The sequence below is a fragment of the Notolabrus celidotus genome, chromosome 8, assembly GCF_009762535.1.
Source record: "Notolabrus celidotus isolate fNotCel1 chromosome 8, fNotCel1.pri, whole genome shotgun sequence".
Lineage (NCBI taxonomy): Eukaryota > Metazoa > Chordata > Actinopteri > Labriformes > Labridae > Notolabrus > Notolabrus celidotus.
This window is the reverse complement of record NC_048279.1, coordinates 15,704,341-15,721,174: the sequence shown is the minus strand read 5'-3', so window position 1 is coordinate 15,721,174 and position 16,834 is coordinate 15,704,341. Positions and strand designations below refer to the sequence as shown.

General features: G+C 39.1%; 1 protein-coding gene across 1 annotated transcript; it reads right to left on the bottom strand.

Moving 5' to 3' along the window:
* On the bottom strand, nt 1-6,510 carry si:ch211-153b23.7. Its single transcript, XM_034689294.1, has 7 exons — nt 6,272-6,510; nt 2,582-2,732; nt 1,999-2,142; nt 1,665-1,793; nt 1,322-1,552; nt 939-1,064; nt 1-418 (listed from the first exon to the last, which is right to left on the bottom strand). Exons 1-7 carry the CDS (start codon nt 6,409-6,411, stop codon nt 191-193), a joined length of 1,149 nt encoding a protein of 382 aa, XP_034545185.1. The 5' UTR covers nt 6,412-6,510; the 3' UTR covers nt 1-190.
* Nucleotides 6,511-16,834: the final 10,324 nt, after the last annotated feature.

The following is a 16,834-nucleotide window of genomic DNA, read 5'->3' as shown; positions in this document are numbered from 1 at the left end:
TTTAACTTGTTGTGTAAGTTTACTGGAGTGCATTTATATCAATGCTGTTCAGTTTCTCCAAATGAGAGATAGTGACATACGTATTTAAAGTTTCGGGGACATGAAGTGACACTCACTTTATAACATTGATAATCATGAATATAAACCTTACTCTATTTAATTCTTGACCTTATTGTATTTCCTCGGACCCTCAGTCTGACTCTTTGTCCCTGTTTGGGTGCTTTGGGCAGAGAGGGTGGTGTTGTTTCCTCTTCTCTCCACCTTCCGTCCTCTTGTCTCCCCCCAGTGGATGCTGGTCGTTGTTGCAGCGGTGAATAAGCACAGGGTCCTTGTTTGGAGTCGTTTTCTTTAACAGCAGCCTCTGCAGCATCTGTTTGTCAGAGCGCTCCCGTCGGAAGTCATCCTCATACACCTTCAGCTGTAGAGATGTCAGAATGAAAGACAGGGAAATCAGAGTGAAACACTTGAGATTCTAGAGACAAACACATCTCTGAGATTCAGAGAACAGTATATTCATACCAAATCAAAACAGGTTATTCATTTTAGACCTTACAAGAGATGTGGAGCTGAGAGAATATACATACAATATAGCCTTCAGTGTTATTTTAAATCATATGATTGATTATATTGTGACTATAGTATGTTTCAACAGTAACTGCACAACATATACTTCTCACATCTAATGCTCTAAAATTGCACTGAAGCCTTCAGTCACACGTACTGTCAGCTAAATAAAATCATTGCATGGATTCCTGTTGGTTAAGCATGTTAGTTGTCTGCTAGTTTCTAGTGACAGTGGATGTGTATGTCTTTGTGTGTGTGTGGGTGTGTGTGTGTTTGTGTGTTTGTGTGTGTTTGTTTGTGTGTGTGTGTGTGTGTGTGTGTGTGTGTGTGTGTGTGAGCACACATACTGTATGAACACACACTTAAAACAGTACCTGCTCTTGCAGTAGTGCCACCTGTTGTCGCGTCTCCTCCCTCTTCTTCCTCAGTCTGCGGTTCTCTTGCTGAGTGTGTTTGTGGTCGTTGTGCTCCGTCTCATATTCTGCTTCATAAATCTGGGTCTGCAGACAGAAGACATCAGTGTGGCAGAAAGCCAACATCAGAGCCATATCTTTTGATCTGCACATTTTTATATCTAAGCCGTGAGCAAATAGCAGAAGAGCACTGAGCCACCACTTGGTGGTGTATTTCACCATCTAATCCTGTGTGAAGCTCCTAGCAAATCTTTCCCTGGCAACAGTGAGTTGACATCAGTCCTGCTCTCTTCACATAAGAAATGAGAACATTGTTTGATGATGTGAAAAAGAGAGCAGCCCACCTGACATCTAAGAGCCTCCAGCTGTTCTTTCAGATCCTTTACTTCTTGATGGGAGTCTCCCAGTGCTCCTGGTTGGGTGCTGCTGCTCTGACTTTTCCTTTTCTGCTCCTGACTGGAAGGAGCTGGGAAACAAGAGGATGAGGGGTTGTATCCTGGAAAATGACCAGAACCTCCAGGAGGATTTCTGTCCAAGCATGACACAGGACCTCGTACCACAGCACTGAAGCTCCCCTTTGGTAAAGAAATGAGACAAACTAATAAACAAACTCATAAATCATAGATCTGAGAGTATTTACAGTTCTGAAAATAATCAGCTATACAGATGCACTGACAGGTTTATTACCTGTTTGGCAGCTGTGCAGTCTTTATCTGCATGGTGCAATCGGTTTTCTAGCAGTCTGATGTATTCCTGCAGCTCCTGGTTCTTCTTTAGCTCCTGCATCAATGCCTGCTCATAGTACTCTTTTGCACTCTGCAGACCAAAACACAGCAGGAAACATAACACATGTATGGACCATCAAAATCACTCCACCATTACTCAGAGTTCAGAGGCCCCATAAACTGTATCTTAATTTTTCTTTTCACAGTCCATACGGGTGGGATTGACTTTACAGAACAAGATTGGCATACTTCTGTACATGTATTCATCCTACATGAGAGCATTGTTGTATGTTTACCTGTTGGTGATCAGCTTTAAGCAGCAATCTGCTGTTGAGCTGTTTGATGGCGGCTTGTTCCAGCTCCAAGGCCTCCAGCCGGTGCTGCAGACCCAGCGTGGCACTACGATATACCTGGTCCCATTCCTCATTCAGCTTCATCAGCTGTAACACGTGCCATCACGACTGTATCATCAGGTCTACCACAACTTTCAATAGCATCGTTTATGTAATCACCGCTGCAATTTTTTCACCGTATGTCACGATGATAACGTGGATTCAGGAAGTGAATTTAGGTCAAAGAGATGAGATATTTCACTCTCTACATGCATCACAGTTAAAATCAGCTGAGGGAGTCATTCTCATTTGTCCTGTTCTGTTTTTTTTTTATAATGCAGCAGCTAAATAAAATCAAGAAATGAAGGTTGTGTAATTGTGAAAAATCTAACTTTTATGATGATTTTTCACAGCTCAGCAGCAGTTTTCACACAATGCCCACACTCCTCTGGTTTTCACAAAAAGCTGAATGTGATCGCCAACATCAGCAGCACAAATGTGAACCTGCAGAGAATCTGCACCAGTTTGAGGGGATTTTGCTTCTTACCTCTTTGTTGACTCTGCGGAGCTCAGTGTTCTTGTTCAGCAGCAGCAGTTTCTCCTGGTCAGTGGAGGTGACAGTCATACTCTCTGTGATCAGAGTAACCTGCTCCTCTGTGGACAGCAGCCTGTCACACACAGGACTCACCTCTGCTGTCCTGCACACACAGACACACACAGCTACAGTTTACACATGTACATGTATACGTGCCATAAATAAAGTCATCATGAAAAACAATGGAGGAGGATTTCCATTAATAAGCAAAAGCATGTCCGCACACATGAATGTCAGAGTACTTTTGAACACCCACTCACACAGAGTGCACTAACAGAGAATCGAATTTGAGCTATTATGCACACCCACGCACACACATGCATGCACAGTCACATTATGCGCTCAAGACTCTCAGACACACACACACACACCCACCCACACACACACACACACACACACACACACACACACACACACACACAAGCATTTCTTTCTTTCTCAAGTCCTAGCCAATCATAATCTCTGTTTACTATCAGATACATTTGCATATCGATAGCCTCTGGAAGCAATGTGTGTGATGATCCCTAAAAATTGTTGATTTCTGTGGAGCCACTTGGAGAGAAGGAAAATATTTGAAATGATTAATTAGTAAAACCAGCATCCTGCCCAGCAGCCTTGTCTGAAAGGAATCACTGATAGTGAGGCACGGAGATCTAAAGCCAAGGGGGGGGGGGGGGGGGGGGGGGGGGGGATCTGCTTACTGAAAAACACACCACTCTGCATGTAGCCCCCAGGGCTTGTACATACAAGCATGTAGAGCTGATGTAACCTCAGAAAGATAAATACTTTTAAGAGTCACAATCTGCTATCACCTCTCATTGCCCTTAAGGCTTAACTCCCCCGCAAACACATGCTTTCATCCACTTATATACAATTTCCTGCTGTGTGAAAACCAGTGTTACACAATTTAAAAGGGTGTTGTACTGTCAGGTCAAGGCAGTACAAACAGGAGGGTGCAGGTGTACTGTATCGTCCAAACAATGTGAATAAAGGATTTTAAATACACTTTTCCAACATATGCATACAAATATTAGACCAGGATTAATTTTTCTGTTCAAGCTGTAAGGATTTGAACTTAAATATCAACATTTTGGTAAACATTCTCATCGACTTTTTTTTGCCGAGAGATAAATAAGACGATTGATACCACCCTCGTATCTTACAGTTATCTCATGTCAGGCTACATCCAGCAGTGGGTTGGCTAAGCTGAGCATAAAAAAAACAATGAATAGAGGACGCAGCTAAAACGTTTTCTTTTCCAAAAATAACATAAACAAACAACGCAATGAGCAGAATATGAAAATAAAGCCCCCAAAAATCCCAGCAAGTTGGTGTTTTTGAAGGGATTATGTAGAAGACTACTTCATGGCCCAGAGCGGAGATTTTCTGGATTTTTGCTAGCTGCTTGGTATCTTTAAAGGGACAAGGCCTGATATAACAACACTTCCCCCCATCCTTTAACCCTCCTGTTATGTTGCGGGTCAAATTGACCCTTTTTAAAGTCTATTATAGGTAATATATGCCTTCCAAACCAGCTAAATGCAGCATAAAAATATGGACAGCATGTGACAGAAGAGGAGTCGTGTTAATTTATCAACATCACTTCATAAAAAATAAAAAAAAATTCAAAATGTAAAATAAAATAAAAAAAATCTAAGTCGTGTAAAGCTATTCATTTATATTTAGGGCTTTCCAATGTACATTAAAAAAAGTTTTAACATTAATTTTAAAGAAAAATCCTCATTGAACCATGATTTGTGAGAATTAAAAAACACCAATGGACTAAATCTTGATTTAAATGGTAAGTATAATGGAGTTAAAAATTAGATCAAAAAAATGTTTATTGGTATTTTTTGGGGTTCTGACACTTTTGGACAATTGAATATGCCTCAGGTCAAATTGACCCAGGAACTTTATTACTGTTCCAGTGAAAGGAACATAACAAGAAGGTTAAAGACATCTCATATTTAAAAAAGTAATGCATTATCTGTAGAAATGTGATGATTTTTTTTTCTGCCTTTGGACAAAGCCAGGTTAGCTATATCTTTTTATGTAAGTCTTTATGCTAAGCTAAGCTAACTGTCTGTGAGCTGTAGATTACTGTATTTATGTAAACATGTGAATGGTAGTGATTTTCTTATTGATTTTCTTATTGGCAAAGCACCAATGAGATATTTTTACAAAACCTTAAAAAGTTTAATTTACAAAGCTTCTCAAAGTTCAAGGATCAAAATATTTTGTTACCAAGCTATAAAAAAAGCCTTCTTGCCTGGAAGGTGACTTTTCAAAAAGATAGCATCCATCAGCAAGGTCATGATTTCTGTCAAGAAGACTATACTTAAAGGGAAACACAAAATGCCATTAGCTTGAAACCCACACGGACAAATCATCAAAATGCATTATTACACATAGGAAAGTTAACTCAGAGTCAAAAAGTCCGTCTAAATGTACACCCTGTGCTGCTATCTGGCATTTATCTGGGTTCAACAAGGCAGGAAAGAGCTTTAGTGCAGGCTGTTTATGACTCGTAATGACTGAATCATCCACACAGAACCAACACTTCTGTGTAGGATGAAAGCAGAAGCTGAAACGAATGAAATTGAGCCTAATTCTGGTGGCCAGTATGCTAGTCCAAAATGCTAACATACCCGTGTCCAATAGGCTGTCTGAGCAAGTCAGCCAAGTGTACTCAGTCATCCTATTGGGACCACACCACGCTTCATGTCTCCCTGATCCACAGCCTTTTCTCTTTCTGCTGCTCTGACAGCCGATACAAACTGCGTGACCCAGTTTCACTAAGTTTTCAATCGTGCACTGTCTTGGAAGGACACCAAAATGCCACTGCTTCCCACAGCAGTATGGTAATTCACTGCTGTTGCTGATGATAAAGAGGGAGATAATATCTTTCCTCCTTGCTGGTGGCAAATCTGACAAATATGAGTCTAGATGTGTCTCTGAGAGCAGCTGGTTTATGACTACAATCAGATACCGTCACAGAGGAGAGAACAGTGGACTCCTGTGTCAGACTGATCATCTGTGTTAAGGTAGTATGCCCACATTAATAAACAAAATGTATGTCAGGTTCAAGGCTAAAGATGATGTAATTAGTCTCATGTTATTAACAACTTTCCAGGAACTCTTTTAGATGACTGTGTAATGTATTTTGAACTACAGCCTACATATGACCTCAAGGGAAACTCCGCAGTGACATTTTATCCTTCCTCTGACTGAACAGCGATTCTCCATTTAACAACATGAACATCTCTTGTTAGTGATAAGAACAAATTATTTTATGAAATTTTAAACTGTTTTTGTCATTTCAAAGGAACAAGTATTGTAAAAATAAAGTATCAAAGTCAGACTCCTCACTAGCAGTGAGTCTCAAATTGCACATTTCAGGAAGTAAGACAATAAATACTAAACCTACATTCGTTGAGGCTAATAAAATGTAGGGTTTATGTTGGTTTCACTTTATGGTATTCATATCGGAAATAAAACATGTTATGTAAGATTTGAATAGATTGTAGTATAAAGTGATCCTGTTTTTGTGTAATTGATATATTGTAGAAATGTGGAACATACATACCATACTTCTTTGTGTCTGTGTAATTGATATATTGTAGAAATGTGGAACATACATACCATACTTCCTCTGTTAATCCATGTTCCTTTTGGTTCTGAGGGAGACTACTACTACTCTGAGAAGTATCTTTCTGCATTCCTGCTGCTCCTGAGGATGAAAATGATGAGCACGATGACAAAGACAACACATCTCCATCCATGGCTGGTCAAATCTTCTTCTAGTTTAAAAGAAAATTAAAACCGTGCTTTCAAGTTTCTCTTCCCAAAGTGACTGGTAAGCATGTGGTGGAAAGTAAATAGTGTCGTCAGTATTGATACGTAGCGAAAGAGGAACTCACTGAGACGAAGCACCACATGACAGGAAGTGACACAGAAAACTGCTTCAGCTTTCTGTCAAAGAGGGCCTGTCCTTTTGTTGTTACTGGATTTAATCTTTGCCTCACAGTCAGATTGTACAGTTCTCTGAATGTTTGCTCAGTTCAAAGGTTTGGTTTTGACATAATTTGGAGATTTGGGGAAATTCCACTCAGCAAGAATGTGTGCTTGTGCTAATGTATTTGTGCTAATGTGTTTTTGTCCTTGTTTGTTACCTGTTAGCAAAGCTGTTGCATTATGTTTTTTTAATGAGCAACTTAACATGGAGCGAGCTGAATAGATATGCATATTTGTGCATGATTATATATTGCATGATATGTAATTGATAATGATGGTAACACATACATTTATTCTTGACAAATAATGATAGGGTTGGGCTGATTGCATTCACCAGTCTGCTCATTACTGGGATTGAGGGAAGTGGGCTGTAGCAGGTTAATTAGTAAATCACACGTTCATCCAAGGGGCAATCAAGTAAATTAAAGGATTTTCGTTAATTAAGTTCCCCTTAGTCAAGCTAAGCTGTCGTTTATTAACACTAAGAGAAATCATTAACTTCACCTTTCCCTACTACTCCAACTCCTTCAGTGACTGGCTCCAAGAGATTCAATGCCATATCCAGTTACATCACTGAGTTATGTTTATGTATTAAAAAATATTTCATTAACATAAGTTTATGCATTCAAAAATGTAATTGGTTAGGCGTTTGTAAAAGGCCTCAGAGTTAGAGTTGTTAAAACAATTTCTAATCTGGAGTTTTCATCACAGGATGTCAGGATGATTGTATCTTATGTGTAGCCACTACTTATGACATCTTTCAAGCCGCAACAATATTTAGCTTTGAATTTATTTAATGATGTGAGTCCTGGCATATACACCAATGCCATGGGGGAAATGACATCTTGCTTTAGTGAACAGACAGTATACATTTCAATGTGGTAAGCCGTAAAAAGCATGATGTTGAGTTTTTATGTAATGATAAAGGAAGTTCAGTCAGACAACTCACGTTTACTTAATAAGTTTATTGCAGCATACAGTATTGTGTTTGGCGTGTGGGCTCCGAATTTCATTACTCCTCGTAGATTATTTAAATGCAGACATTAGGAGCAATGAGATAGGAACCCTAACCCTAACCCTAACCCCCTCGGAGCCCGCAGGTGGAAGCCGGGGAGGAGGTGGGGACAAACTTCACACAGCACTGAGCAGAACAGCAGGAGCACTGCAAGCAGAGGCAGAGACAGGGAGGCTTGCCGTTTAAATAGACCGCCGAATGAGGATGTTGAGATCAGCTGATGGAGAGGTGGTGACGTGTCAGTATGATGAGCGCGGCTCGAGTTGTCTGCCTGAACTAGCTTGCAGGCGGCGCTCCATTTGTTGTACTTTTCAATTCAATGTTGCTTTAAATGTCACACCTAAACAAATTTACACAGCAATTCATTGTCGTAGTGACACGTACTTGTAAGACTGCAGTATAACTTCTCTTTTATGATGTTAGGTCATCTTCAAATAAATATTTGAAGTTCCAGACACATTTACATGCCTATGTTCTGTAATAGTCAAAGCACTGGGCAAGCAGCAGTAATCCTTGACAAACATACATCTGATTAGGGGTTGATTACTACTAATAAATATAAGGTATATGAAGTTAAATGCATTTCTTCATGCATTTTTACATTTTTTTAATGTAAAGTTTATATAAAAACTTCTGATTAACCCAAATATAAATCTCTGAAAGTTTCTAATACCAGTTTCTCAGAAATGTAAGATACATTCCCAGGAATGTTAACAGTCTTATAAACTTTAACTGTATATTTCTCAAATTCAGAAAAAGTTTTAGAGAATTTCTTTTGAAAATTCTAATGAGTTTTTAGAGTTTTTTATTGCAAATTCCCATGTAGAGCGGAATCTTTTCTCAAAAGTTCCTTTAAAAGACACTGGGATATTTCCCATGAATATTCCAAAAATGTTCTTCTTCAACTTCTTCAAAATTTCCATTTAAATAGACAGATAATTTCAGAAAAAAAAAAAAAAAAAATCAAATTTCCATTGGAAAGAAGCCTCAACATCCCTCCAAAATTTGAAAAAGTCATAGATAATCTATAAAAGATCATATAATTCACAATCTTTACTTTTGGAACATCAGAAAATTTTCCAAATTTTTTATTCAAACATTTAATAGCATTTTGATTGAAAGTGAAACATTTTTTAATTCTCTTTTTTTTTTTTGCAATAAAAATGTTCCCCAAATGTCTCATAGAAAATATCTTCCAGTTTCTATTCAGAAATTCTGGCAGCAGAATTATTGATATGGTGTTTTTTCACAGTGTAAATATTGTAAATATACTCTAGAATCTCATCAAATTTAATAAACTTGTGTCACTGACATACTGTTGTATGTCTTCAGGCATATTACAGTCATGTGAGAATTTTCTTGATTCTCCGCCTCTCTTGATATCGAATAATTGTTTAGGGATTTGAGTCCTGACCAACAAGACCAACAACAAAGACCAAAAAAGTTATCTCTCAAGCCGTGTCACTTGTGTAAACAAAAACAAACAACAAGCTAACTTAGTGGTTCTTTGATCCACAGTGAAGTAGACAAATTGTCTCCATTAAATGTTTAACCCAGTACCTGGATTAGGACAAGAACACCAGACTTTTACACTAGTGGAAAAAATTTAGAGTGTTGTTTTCTGCTATGGTATCCAGAGGGCTGAGTCATTTCACCATCTGATGCACCACCATGAGATAAAAGCAGCAGAGGCAACATAATGTCAGTGCTGTCCAGTAGCCCTGACTTGCTCCAGTGATTCCATTCACATGTCTATGCCATCTATCATGGACCCCAGTCAGAGTATTGCTGTGCCAAGCAGAGGCTTTGCTGGGAGGCCCAACAAGGGAGTAGCGATGCAGTGCCTTTATTGACCCAAGCCTCTGTCAGAGCCAAGGACAAATGGGCTGCAGCTTCACAGGGGGATTGATTTTTAGTCTAACAGGAGGTCGTGAATGGGAATAGAGAGTGTAGAGAGTTCTACTGGGTTACTGCCTCACCCATATGTTCCAGATCTAAATTTTTCATCAGCAGCTAAAAGGTAAAGGCTTGGTTATTGGACAGGATTGCTTCTTTAGTCTCTCTGCAGATCCCATCAACAGGTAAAAGTGGCTTCAACTGTTTGGACTGACTCAGCATGGGTCAATCATTAAATCTTGATCGATTCTTCAGGTTCAGTTACTAAGCACATCATTGCTCTTCTCAGCAAAGCTCCAACAAACAAAATGGGCTCATCAAATCTTTACGTGAGTGTGTCTTGGTTGCATGACTGTGGTTGAGTGTGTGAGTGGAAGTGAGGGCTCTGGAGAATTTCTGATAGAGCATAACAACGCTCTAACTTATCCTCTCCTTGTTTACCATAAAGAGAAGTGAAACACTCGGCAACACACATGCAAGATTGCTTGCAAATATACCCAAAAACACACACACACACACACACACACACACACACACACACACACACACACACACACACACTCCAAGTAGGACTTAATTAGTGCTTAATGTATGTGCTGTGCGCAACTGCTTACACTTAACTGCTCTGTCAAGCAAATTAAGAGAAGACTGAGTGTATCCAAAACAAAGAGTGGGCTCAAAGCCACAGTTACTTTATTCTTAACATCTAATGTATAAAAGCAGGTTCCCATGTATCACACATGAATGCAAGACGCATTGAAAGATAATGGAGATGAGGCATAAAACATTTGTGTCCTCCAAAGTAGAAAAATATGTTGGCATGTGGACCCAAGCAACCAAAGGCTTTTATAAATGCAGAAGCTGTCAATAATATAAAAGGGCTTTCTAATTAAGTGTCTGATGGCATGCCAGGCTTTCCCCAGTAAGTAATATTAGCATGAAAAGAAGCAGTTTTAAAAAAAAAATCAAAAGTCTTGCTGTGTTCCATTTTGAAATCTCAAAGGTCAGAGTATCTCAGCTGCATTTGATAGAAATGTTCTGAACTTTACGGCACAAACAGAAGGCAATTAAAAAGGTAATCTGTTGAATGGCTGTGGCTTTAGAGAAAATCCCTCACACTCACAATCACTTTTAAATGATAATGATCACATGATTATGCTCCTTTCTAAAGGGTTTAAACCTACAACAAAAATCACAGTGAACTTTGAAAATGTATATAAATGAGAAAGATTGCAGCAAAGTGAGAGACTAAAGAGGCTGTAAAAATGTTGCTGTCAGATATAAAGCTTGAAGTATTGTCAAGTAGCAAGGCAGCTATATGAGAGGGATCAGCTTTGGTGTCATGTACTATTGAGAACAATGAGGGTTGAATTATAAATCTGATAACCTAAGAGCTCCATAGCTGATCAACCTCCTTCAGTTTTTTGACAGAAAAGACGTGAGACATTGAAAGTAAAAGAGCTTCAAAGATGAACTCCACATCAAAGTCTGTTCACAGGTCTGGAGGGGTTCCAAATATGTCAAAAGTTGTTTAAAGATTTGTGTTGCTTCAGAGTGAGCTGTGCAAAATCTGTTAAATTGTCAAAGAAGCTTCAGATGGGTGTGCGAATGGTGAAAATGAAAAATCAGGATTGATCAAGAAAAAGAAGACAAAGTTGTTTGAAGGTTGTGTCTGGTTAAACTGGCATATAACCACTCTACTGGAGTGATGTGTAACCAGCACAGGCATGTGGACATTCACCTGCACAGAGGACTGAAGGCTGGTTGTGCCAGCTCTGCTAACATTAGCCACACTGGGCAAACCAATTTATCCACAGACTCTGTGAACTCATGTTTAGCCGTGTTAATAAATTGTGCTCAATATTGACTTTTGTTCTATCAGACTTACAGTTAACTCGGGAGCAGTCTTAAAATAAGATAACCTAGCTATTGTTACTCACACTAGACTGAACTGCTCTGCTTATGGTGAGTAAAACAAAGTGAACAGGATCGTATGATCAGTAACACACCCGGTCAAGTTTTCTATTTTGTAGCTGCCAGAGTCTATTTGTATTTTTATCTCATCCACCTTATTCTCATTCTCCTTCATAGCTTACAGTTTTCTGCGTGTTTTAAGTCCTCTAACTTTTTCAACTATGTTCGTCTTTTTCATATTTTCCCCACAGCAAACAGACCAACATTACTGGAACTGGACCTCCTTCTTTTGGGGGATTTGATAACAGTTTGCTACAACATGCTAACTGTCTCTACAAAAACAAACTCACACGCACCACAAACACTGCCACAAAAATAATTTGCCTCCCAACACCCAACCTGTCTGACCTCAACAACAGAGCCATTATACGCAGAGCACGGACTATAATACTGGACCCCAAACACCCCCTCTACTCAGTCTTCACACTACTCCCATCTGGTCGCAGATACAGATCCCTTTATAGTAGGCAAGCCCGGTTTGGCAGAAGCTTTGTCCCGTCAGCCATAGCACTGCTAAACATAATGCCCATGTAAAGTGTTCGGTGTGTTCATATGTGTCCGGTGTGTATATATGTGGGATGATGTGCACCATTGTTGTGAGGCTGGGTGGATGTTTATTGTTTATTTGTGTTTTATATATGTATTCTTTGTACAGACGTTGACAACTGATTTCCTTATTAAGGACAAATAAAGATCTATCCATCTATCTATCTATCTATCTATCTATCTATCTATCTATCTATCTATCTATCTATCTATCTATCTATCTATCTATCTATCTATCTATCTATCTATCTATCTATCTATCTATCTATCTATCTAGTTTGTCCTCCAGAGTCTGGGAACAGAGTTGCATATCCCAAACAATGATCTGTTATTTATGACTAAAATGAAAGAGCAGACAAATCAAAGAGGTTGTTTTAAGTTGAAATATAGCCTGACGTCCCTTTCAGGTTTTTCATTATTTATCGGCTTTTCTGTTGCTTACAAACGTTAAACACTACATTTTTAATGAGTTGTATAGATGAGAAATGTGGCACATAACAACCTGGAACAGAGAGGTTTGACAACATATCAGCATTTGAACTCCCTATCTTCAGTGCAACATGACAGGAAAATGACCTATATATTTGAATATGGTCAGTTGTTATCTGTTACCCCAAAAGACCTTTGAGTTGGTCTGTTTATTTAATAGTTGCATTTCTAATTCTACATCCTGTGTCCCTGCTGATTGTATCTGGGAAGACCTGAAAGGCCAGCAGACTGAATTCAGTAAAGTTTTAATGTGACACAATTAATTTGCCCAGTTAATCACAAATGCTCACTATTCTCCATTAACCAAGCTTTTAATGCTCCCATTAAGAATTTATGTCATCCTCCTTTACACTTCAACATTGGTGAGCTCATTAGAGACAATCTCTGAACATGGTTCTCTTCTGCCTGGCAATAACTCAATACATCACGGCCCCTGTTCAACTGCCGACATTATATTGTTAGGGAGTAAATCTAATCTCCTTGAATCTGCAGACCACACAGGCTCATTTTTATATCATTGTGTCATTTAGAAGCCCATTTTAAGATAAATCTATAAGTCTATAAATAATGTTTCCTTGCTTGTTCATTTCTTCAGTCTTTCTGTCTGTCTTCCTTCCTTCTTTCTGTCCTTTCTTCTTTATTTTCTCCTTTTTTTCTGCAGCAGGATCAGGGAATGAGAGTCAGACTTTCCAAATCATTGTACCTGCGCTTATGACCCTTATTTATCAGCTGTAGAAATTATAAAAAGTGACAAAAAGATGGAGCAGCACTGTGTTCTTGCAATGAGGGAACTACAGCGAAACTGCTGCCTGGATCTTTTCATTTAATTAGAAATGGTACTGAGCTAGAGTTGTTCTGAATCTCACAGGGAAGTCTGGAGGCAGCGGAGGGGTCCCCTGTGCAGGCATACAAACATCCATCAACACATGAAACTCTCAAGTGTGTGTGTGTGTGTGTGTGTGTGTGTGTGTGTGTGTGTGTGTGTGTGTGTGTGTGTCTATAATAAATATTATACAGGTAAAAGGGTGTGTGTATAGGGGTGAGCAGAAGTTTGCAATATCACAGCAGGCTGCATCTGAAAGATTTCATTTTCCACATCTCACTGCACCCTAATCTGTGCGTCGGCTTAGAGCTGAAGGGTCGAATTGAGGTAGAGAGGGAAGAATTGTTGGAACATGCAAAGCCTCAGAGTAGCTGGATAGATGTCAGAGCAAAGAATCAAACAAAAGTAGACTCTTTGCAGGAAGAATTTCAGCACCAAAGGGTACATTTGACCTCTTTTCTCCATTACTTTTTTCTCTGAAAAAGCTGCAAAGTATGGATCTATCAATATATCTGGAGCAGATTCAAGTATCTGGCACACAATGTTGAGCAGTTGTAACCAGTTAAATGTTTTTTTTATTCAACCCTTTAAGGTCAAATATGTACCTTTGTATCTTATTGTTGTGTTCTTTAAACTACTAAGAAATTTCTGCTAGCTTAGAGTTACTGCTCACTTAGTCAGGGACAATGCATAGTAAGAGGGTTATGCAAATTAGAATCTTGACAGGGTGAACAAGACCAAAGTATCTCCGTATGATCAGAAAATTAGAGATGCACTCACAAGCTCTGCTGCTGTTGCCTGGTAACCCTGGTTTCCCTGTAACTATCATTATTTTCTGACACCAGCCTGAGGCGAAAAACTAACATTTTTGCCACAGTGTCAACAGGCAGAGGTAGAATGTGCAGGAATCCTCCAGATTGATTTCATATGACATGTATGATCAGGTTGTCCCAGAGGTCACTTTTGCTTTTGATAATAAGACAGTAACTGTTGTTGTTGGGTTTCAACCATAGACTGTATAAAATATGAATGTAGGATCCGTGACGTCACCATCTGTTTCTGTTTCAACCATATTGCTGCTCTCGAAGTGAGTGTGACGTAAAGAGGCGGGCCTCCAAGCCATCAGTTACAGTGTTCCTGCAGGCAGCTGTGCCTCTCATTGGAAGACTCGTAATCTCAATATCTTCGAAATTTCCACGTTAGAAAAAAATTGGCTTTTTCCCATTCATGTGTATGTGACTTCTGGTACTTCCGGAGCCAGCCTCAAGCGGATCCTGGATGAACTGCAGTTTTTAGCACTTCCGCATTGGACTCATATTTTTGGACTGAAGGTTGCTGCTTGGTTTCAACCAATCAGAGATGAGTACTTAGGATAGCCCGGTTAGAAGATGACATACATGTTATGTATTAATATCAGTTTCATCACAGGCTTAAGCGGGCAGTACAATTAACATGAGGGTTCTTTTTCACTGCATGTTTATCAGAGCTGCAACCACAAGAGAATCCCAGTGTCAATGCATCCTTTGTCTCCAATACGACACAAGGCCAGGTGTAACGTTTTGTCACACTACCTCTGTGCAGGTCGTCCCTGACACAGTGTAGAGCTGGTCATCTGACACTGCTAGCACTTTGAACCAAACTCCAGGTGATAATCGGTCTTGAAAAAGTTACTGTGTCACTCTGGGTCACTTGTGATCATAACTAAAGCACTATATGTCCTTTTGAACCTCAGAGCCAAGTATTGATCCACACCTGCAGACTTCACACTGACCATGACAATAGCCCTCTCATAACTCTGCTCTGCTGCTTCTGCAGAGCCAATCTGCAGCAGTGTTGAGAGGTTATACTATATGTGACATGTCATATTTCTCTGGCCAGGCCACTTATTGCAATACAACTGCTCAGGCATATGAATGAAGGCATAAAGCAGCACATTGCTGACAGAACAGAAATTTCCATTACAGAACAGTGTATGGCTATTATGAGGCAGGAGTAAAGTAAATAGGAGTTCTATGACCTGTGAAATATGTATTTGCATGCTGCACATAGCATTGGAGGAAGGCTTTGTGTGTGTGTGTGTGTGTGTGTGTGTGTGTGTGTGTGTGTGTGTGTGTGTGTGTGTGTGTGTGTGTGTGTGTGTGTGTGTTGCCTGAATATGAACTGGAGTCTTTGGGGATGTAAGCTAAAGGGGGCGGGCCAGCACTGAGGCAGCCGGCTCTGGATCAGCCTGACAGAATCAATGAGATCAATTAACATAAGGCCCGACTGAAAGCAAACACTATATCAAATCCATCTGTAATCCACTGTGTGTTTTTCTAGTTTGTGAGAGTGTGGATGGGAATACTTTTAAGATCAGCGGAATGATATGCATAATGATATGCAGCGGAACATAAAGTGAAAAAAGATAATATTTCTCCTCGCTGGCAGGAGACGAGTCTGAGCTGGTGAAATGTGACAGAGGAAATAAAGATAGAAAATAAACTGAACTGCAACTTCTTAAAAGATAAAGTTACGCTTATTGAATTAAACCCCTTGAAACTTGTTTGTGTGGATCAGATGTAATTATCTTTCACATGAGGAAAAAGGTACACACAGTTTGAGGGGAGGTTATTCTAAGTTTAAATCAGCTACAGCTGTCAAAGATTAAAAAACAAAAACAAGTTAAATGTGGGACTCCACTTAGTTAGTGCTGTACTTCAGGACTGAAAGCCTGAATAATGTCTTACTGCTGTAGCTATACATACCCGATGTATAAATTAGGTTAAGTCAATTTTACCTTTACACAAGACAAATGTAGTCTACACGTTCTTTCTATTTTTAGCTTTGGATATCTTCCTTACAGATGTGATGTTGAATCTTCCAATCATGAAATACAAACAAGTTGAAAAGTCTCTTTGATTTGTTTCTAATCAAGGGGTTAAGCATGTTGTGGTGACATGACGAGCCCACAGAAGGTCTGCATTGAAATCTTGTAGTGTGTGGTAGATGGTGGCATCACTGAATCCATGTTCAGTAACCAGGTATTGATTTTCTTGTTATGTCATATTTCAAATCTATAAAAGCTTCTCTAAGAAAATTATTAGTTCCAAACGTTACCTTATTTTGTTTTTAAAGTTATATTTTGGGGATGTTATGTCTTAATTTCGAGAGACTAGGACGGTGGTTGAAGCAGGATACTGGGAAAGGGGTCGTGTGATAGATAGATTTTTTTGTGAAATAAGACAGTTAGTGACAAGTAATTTAAATTCATTGTTAAATGTCATTACTGAAAATTCATAAAAAGGTAAAAATGTTAATAACTTATGATGTGATATGTGTCCTAAAAGAAGTTAAATACTTTAAAAACGTGTTAAAAACATTTAAATGTTATCAGTAATGTTATCTGTGCTCTACTTGTTCGGTCTTTGATGAATAGTGCTCATGATTGGTTGATCATGCCTGTCATGAC

What these genes read in the sequence shown, in the direction of transcription:
- si:ch211-153b23.7 (XM_034689294.1), bottom strand. Translation starts at nt 6,411, where the DNA reads ATGGATGGAGATGTGTTGTCTTTGTCATCGTGCTCATCATTTTCATCC. An exon ending in GGATTAACAGAGGAAGTATG is followed by an intron (nt 2,733 to 6,271) that starts GTATGTATGTTC and finishes CTGTGTGTGCAG; the next exon opens with GACAGCAGAGGTGAGTCCTG. An exon ending in TGGAGGCTCTTAGATGTCAG is followed by an intron (nt 1,065 to 1,321) that starts GTGGGCTGCTCT and finishes TTCTGTCTGCAG; the next exon opens with ACCCAGATTTATGAAGCAGA.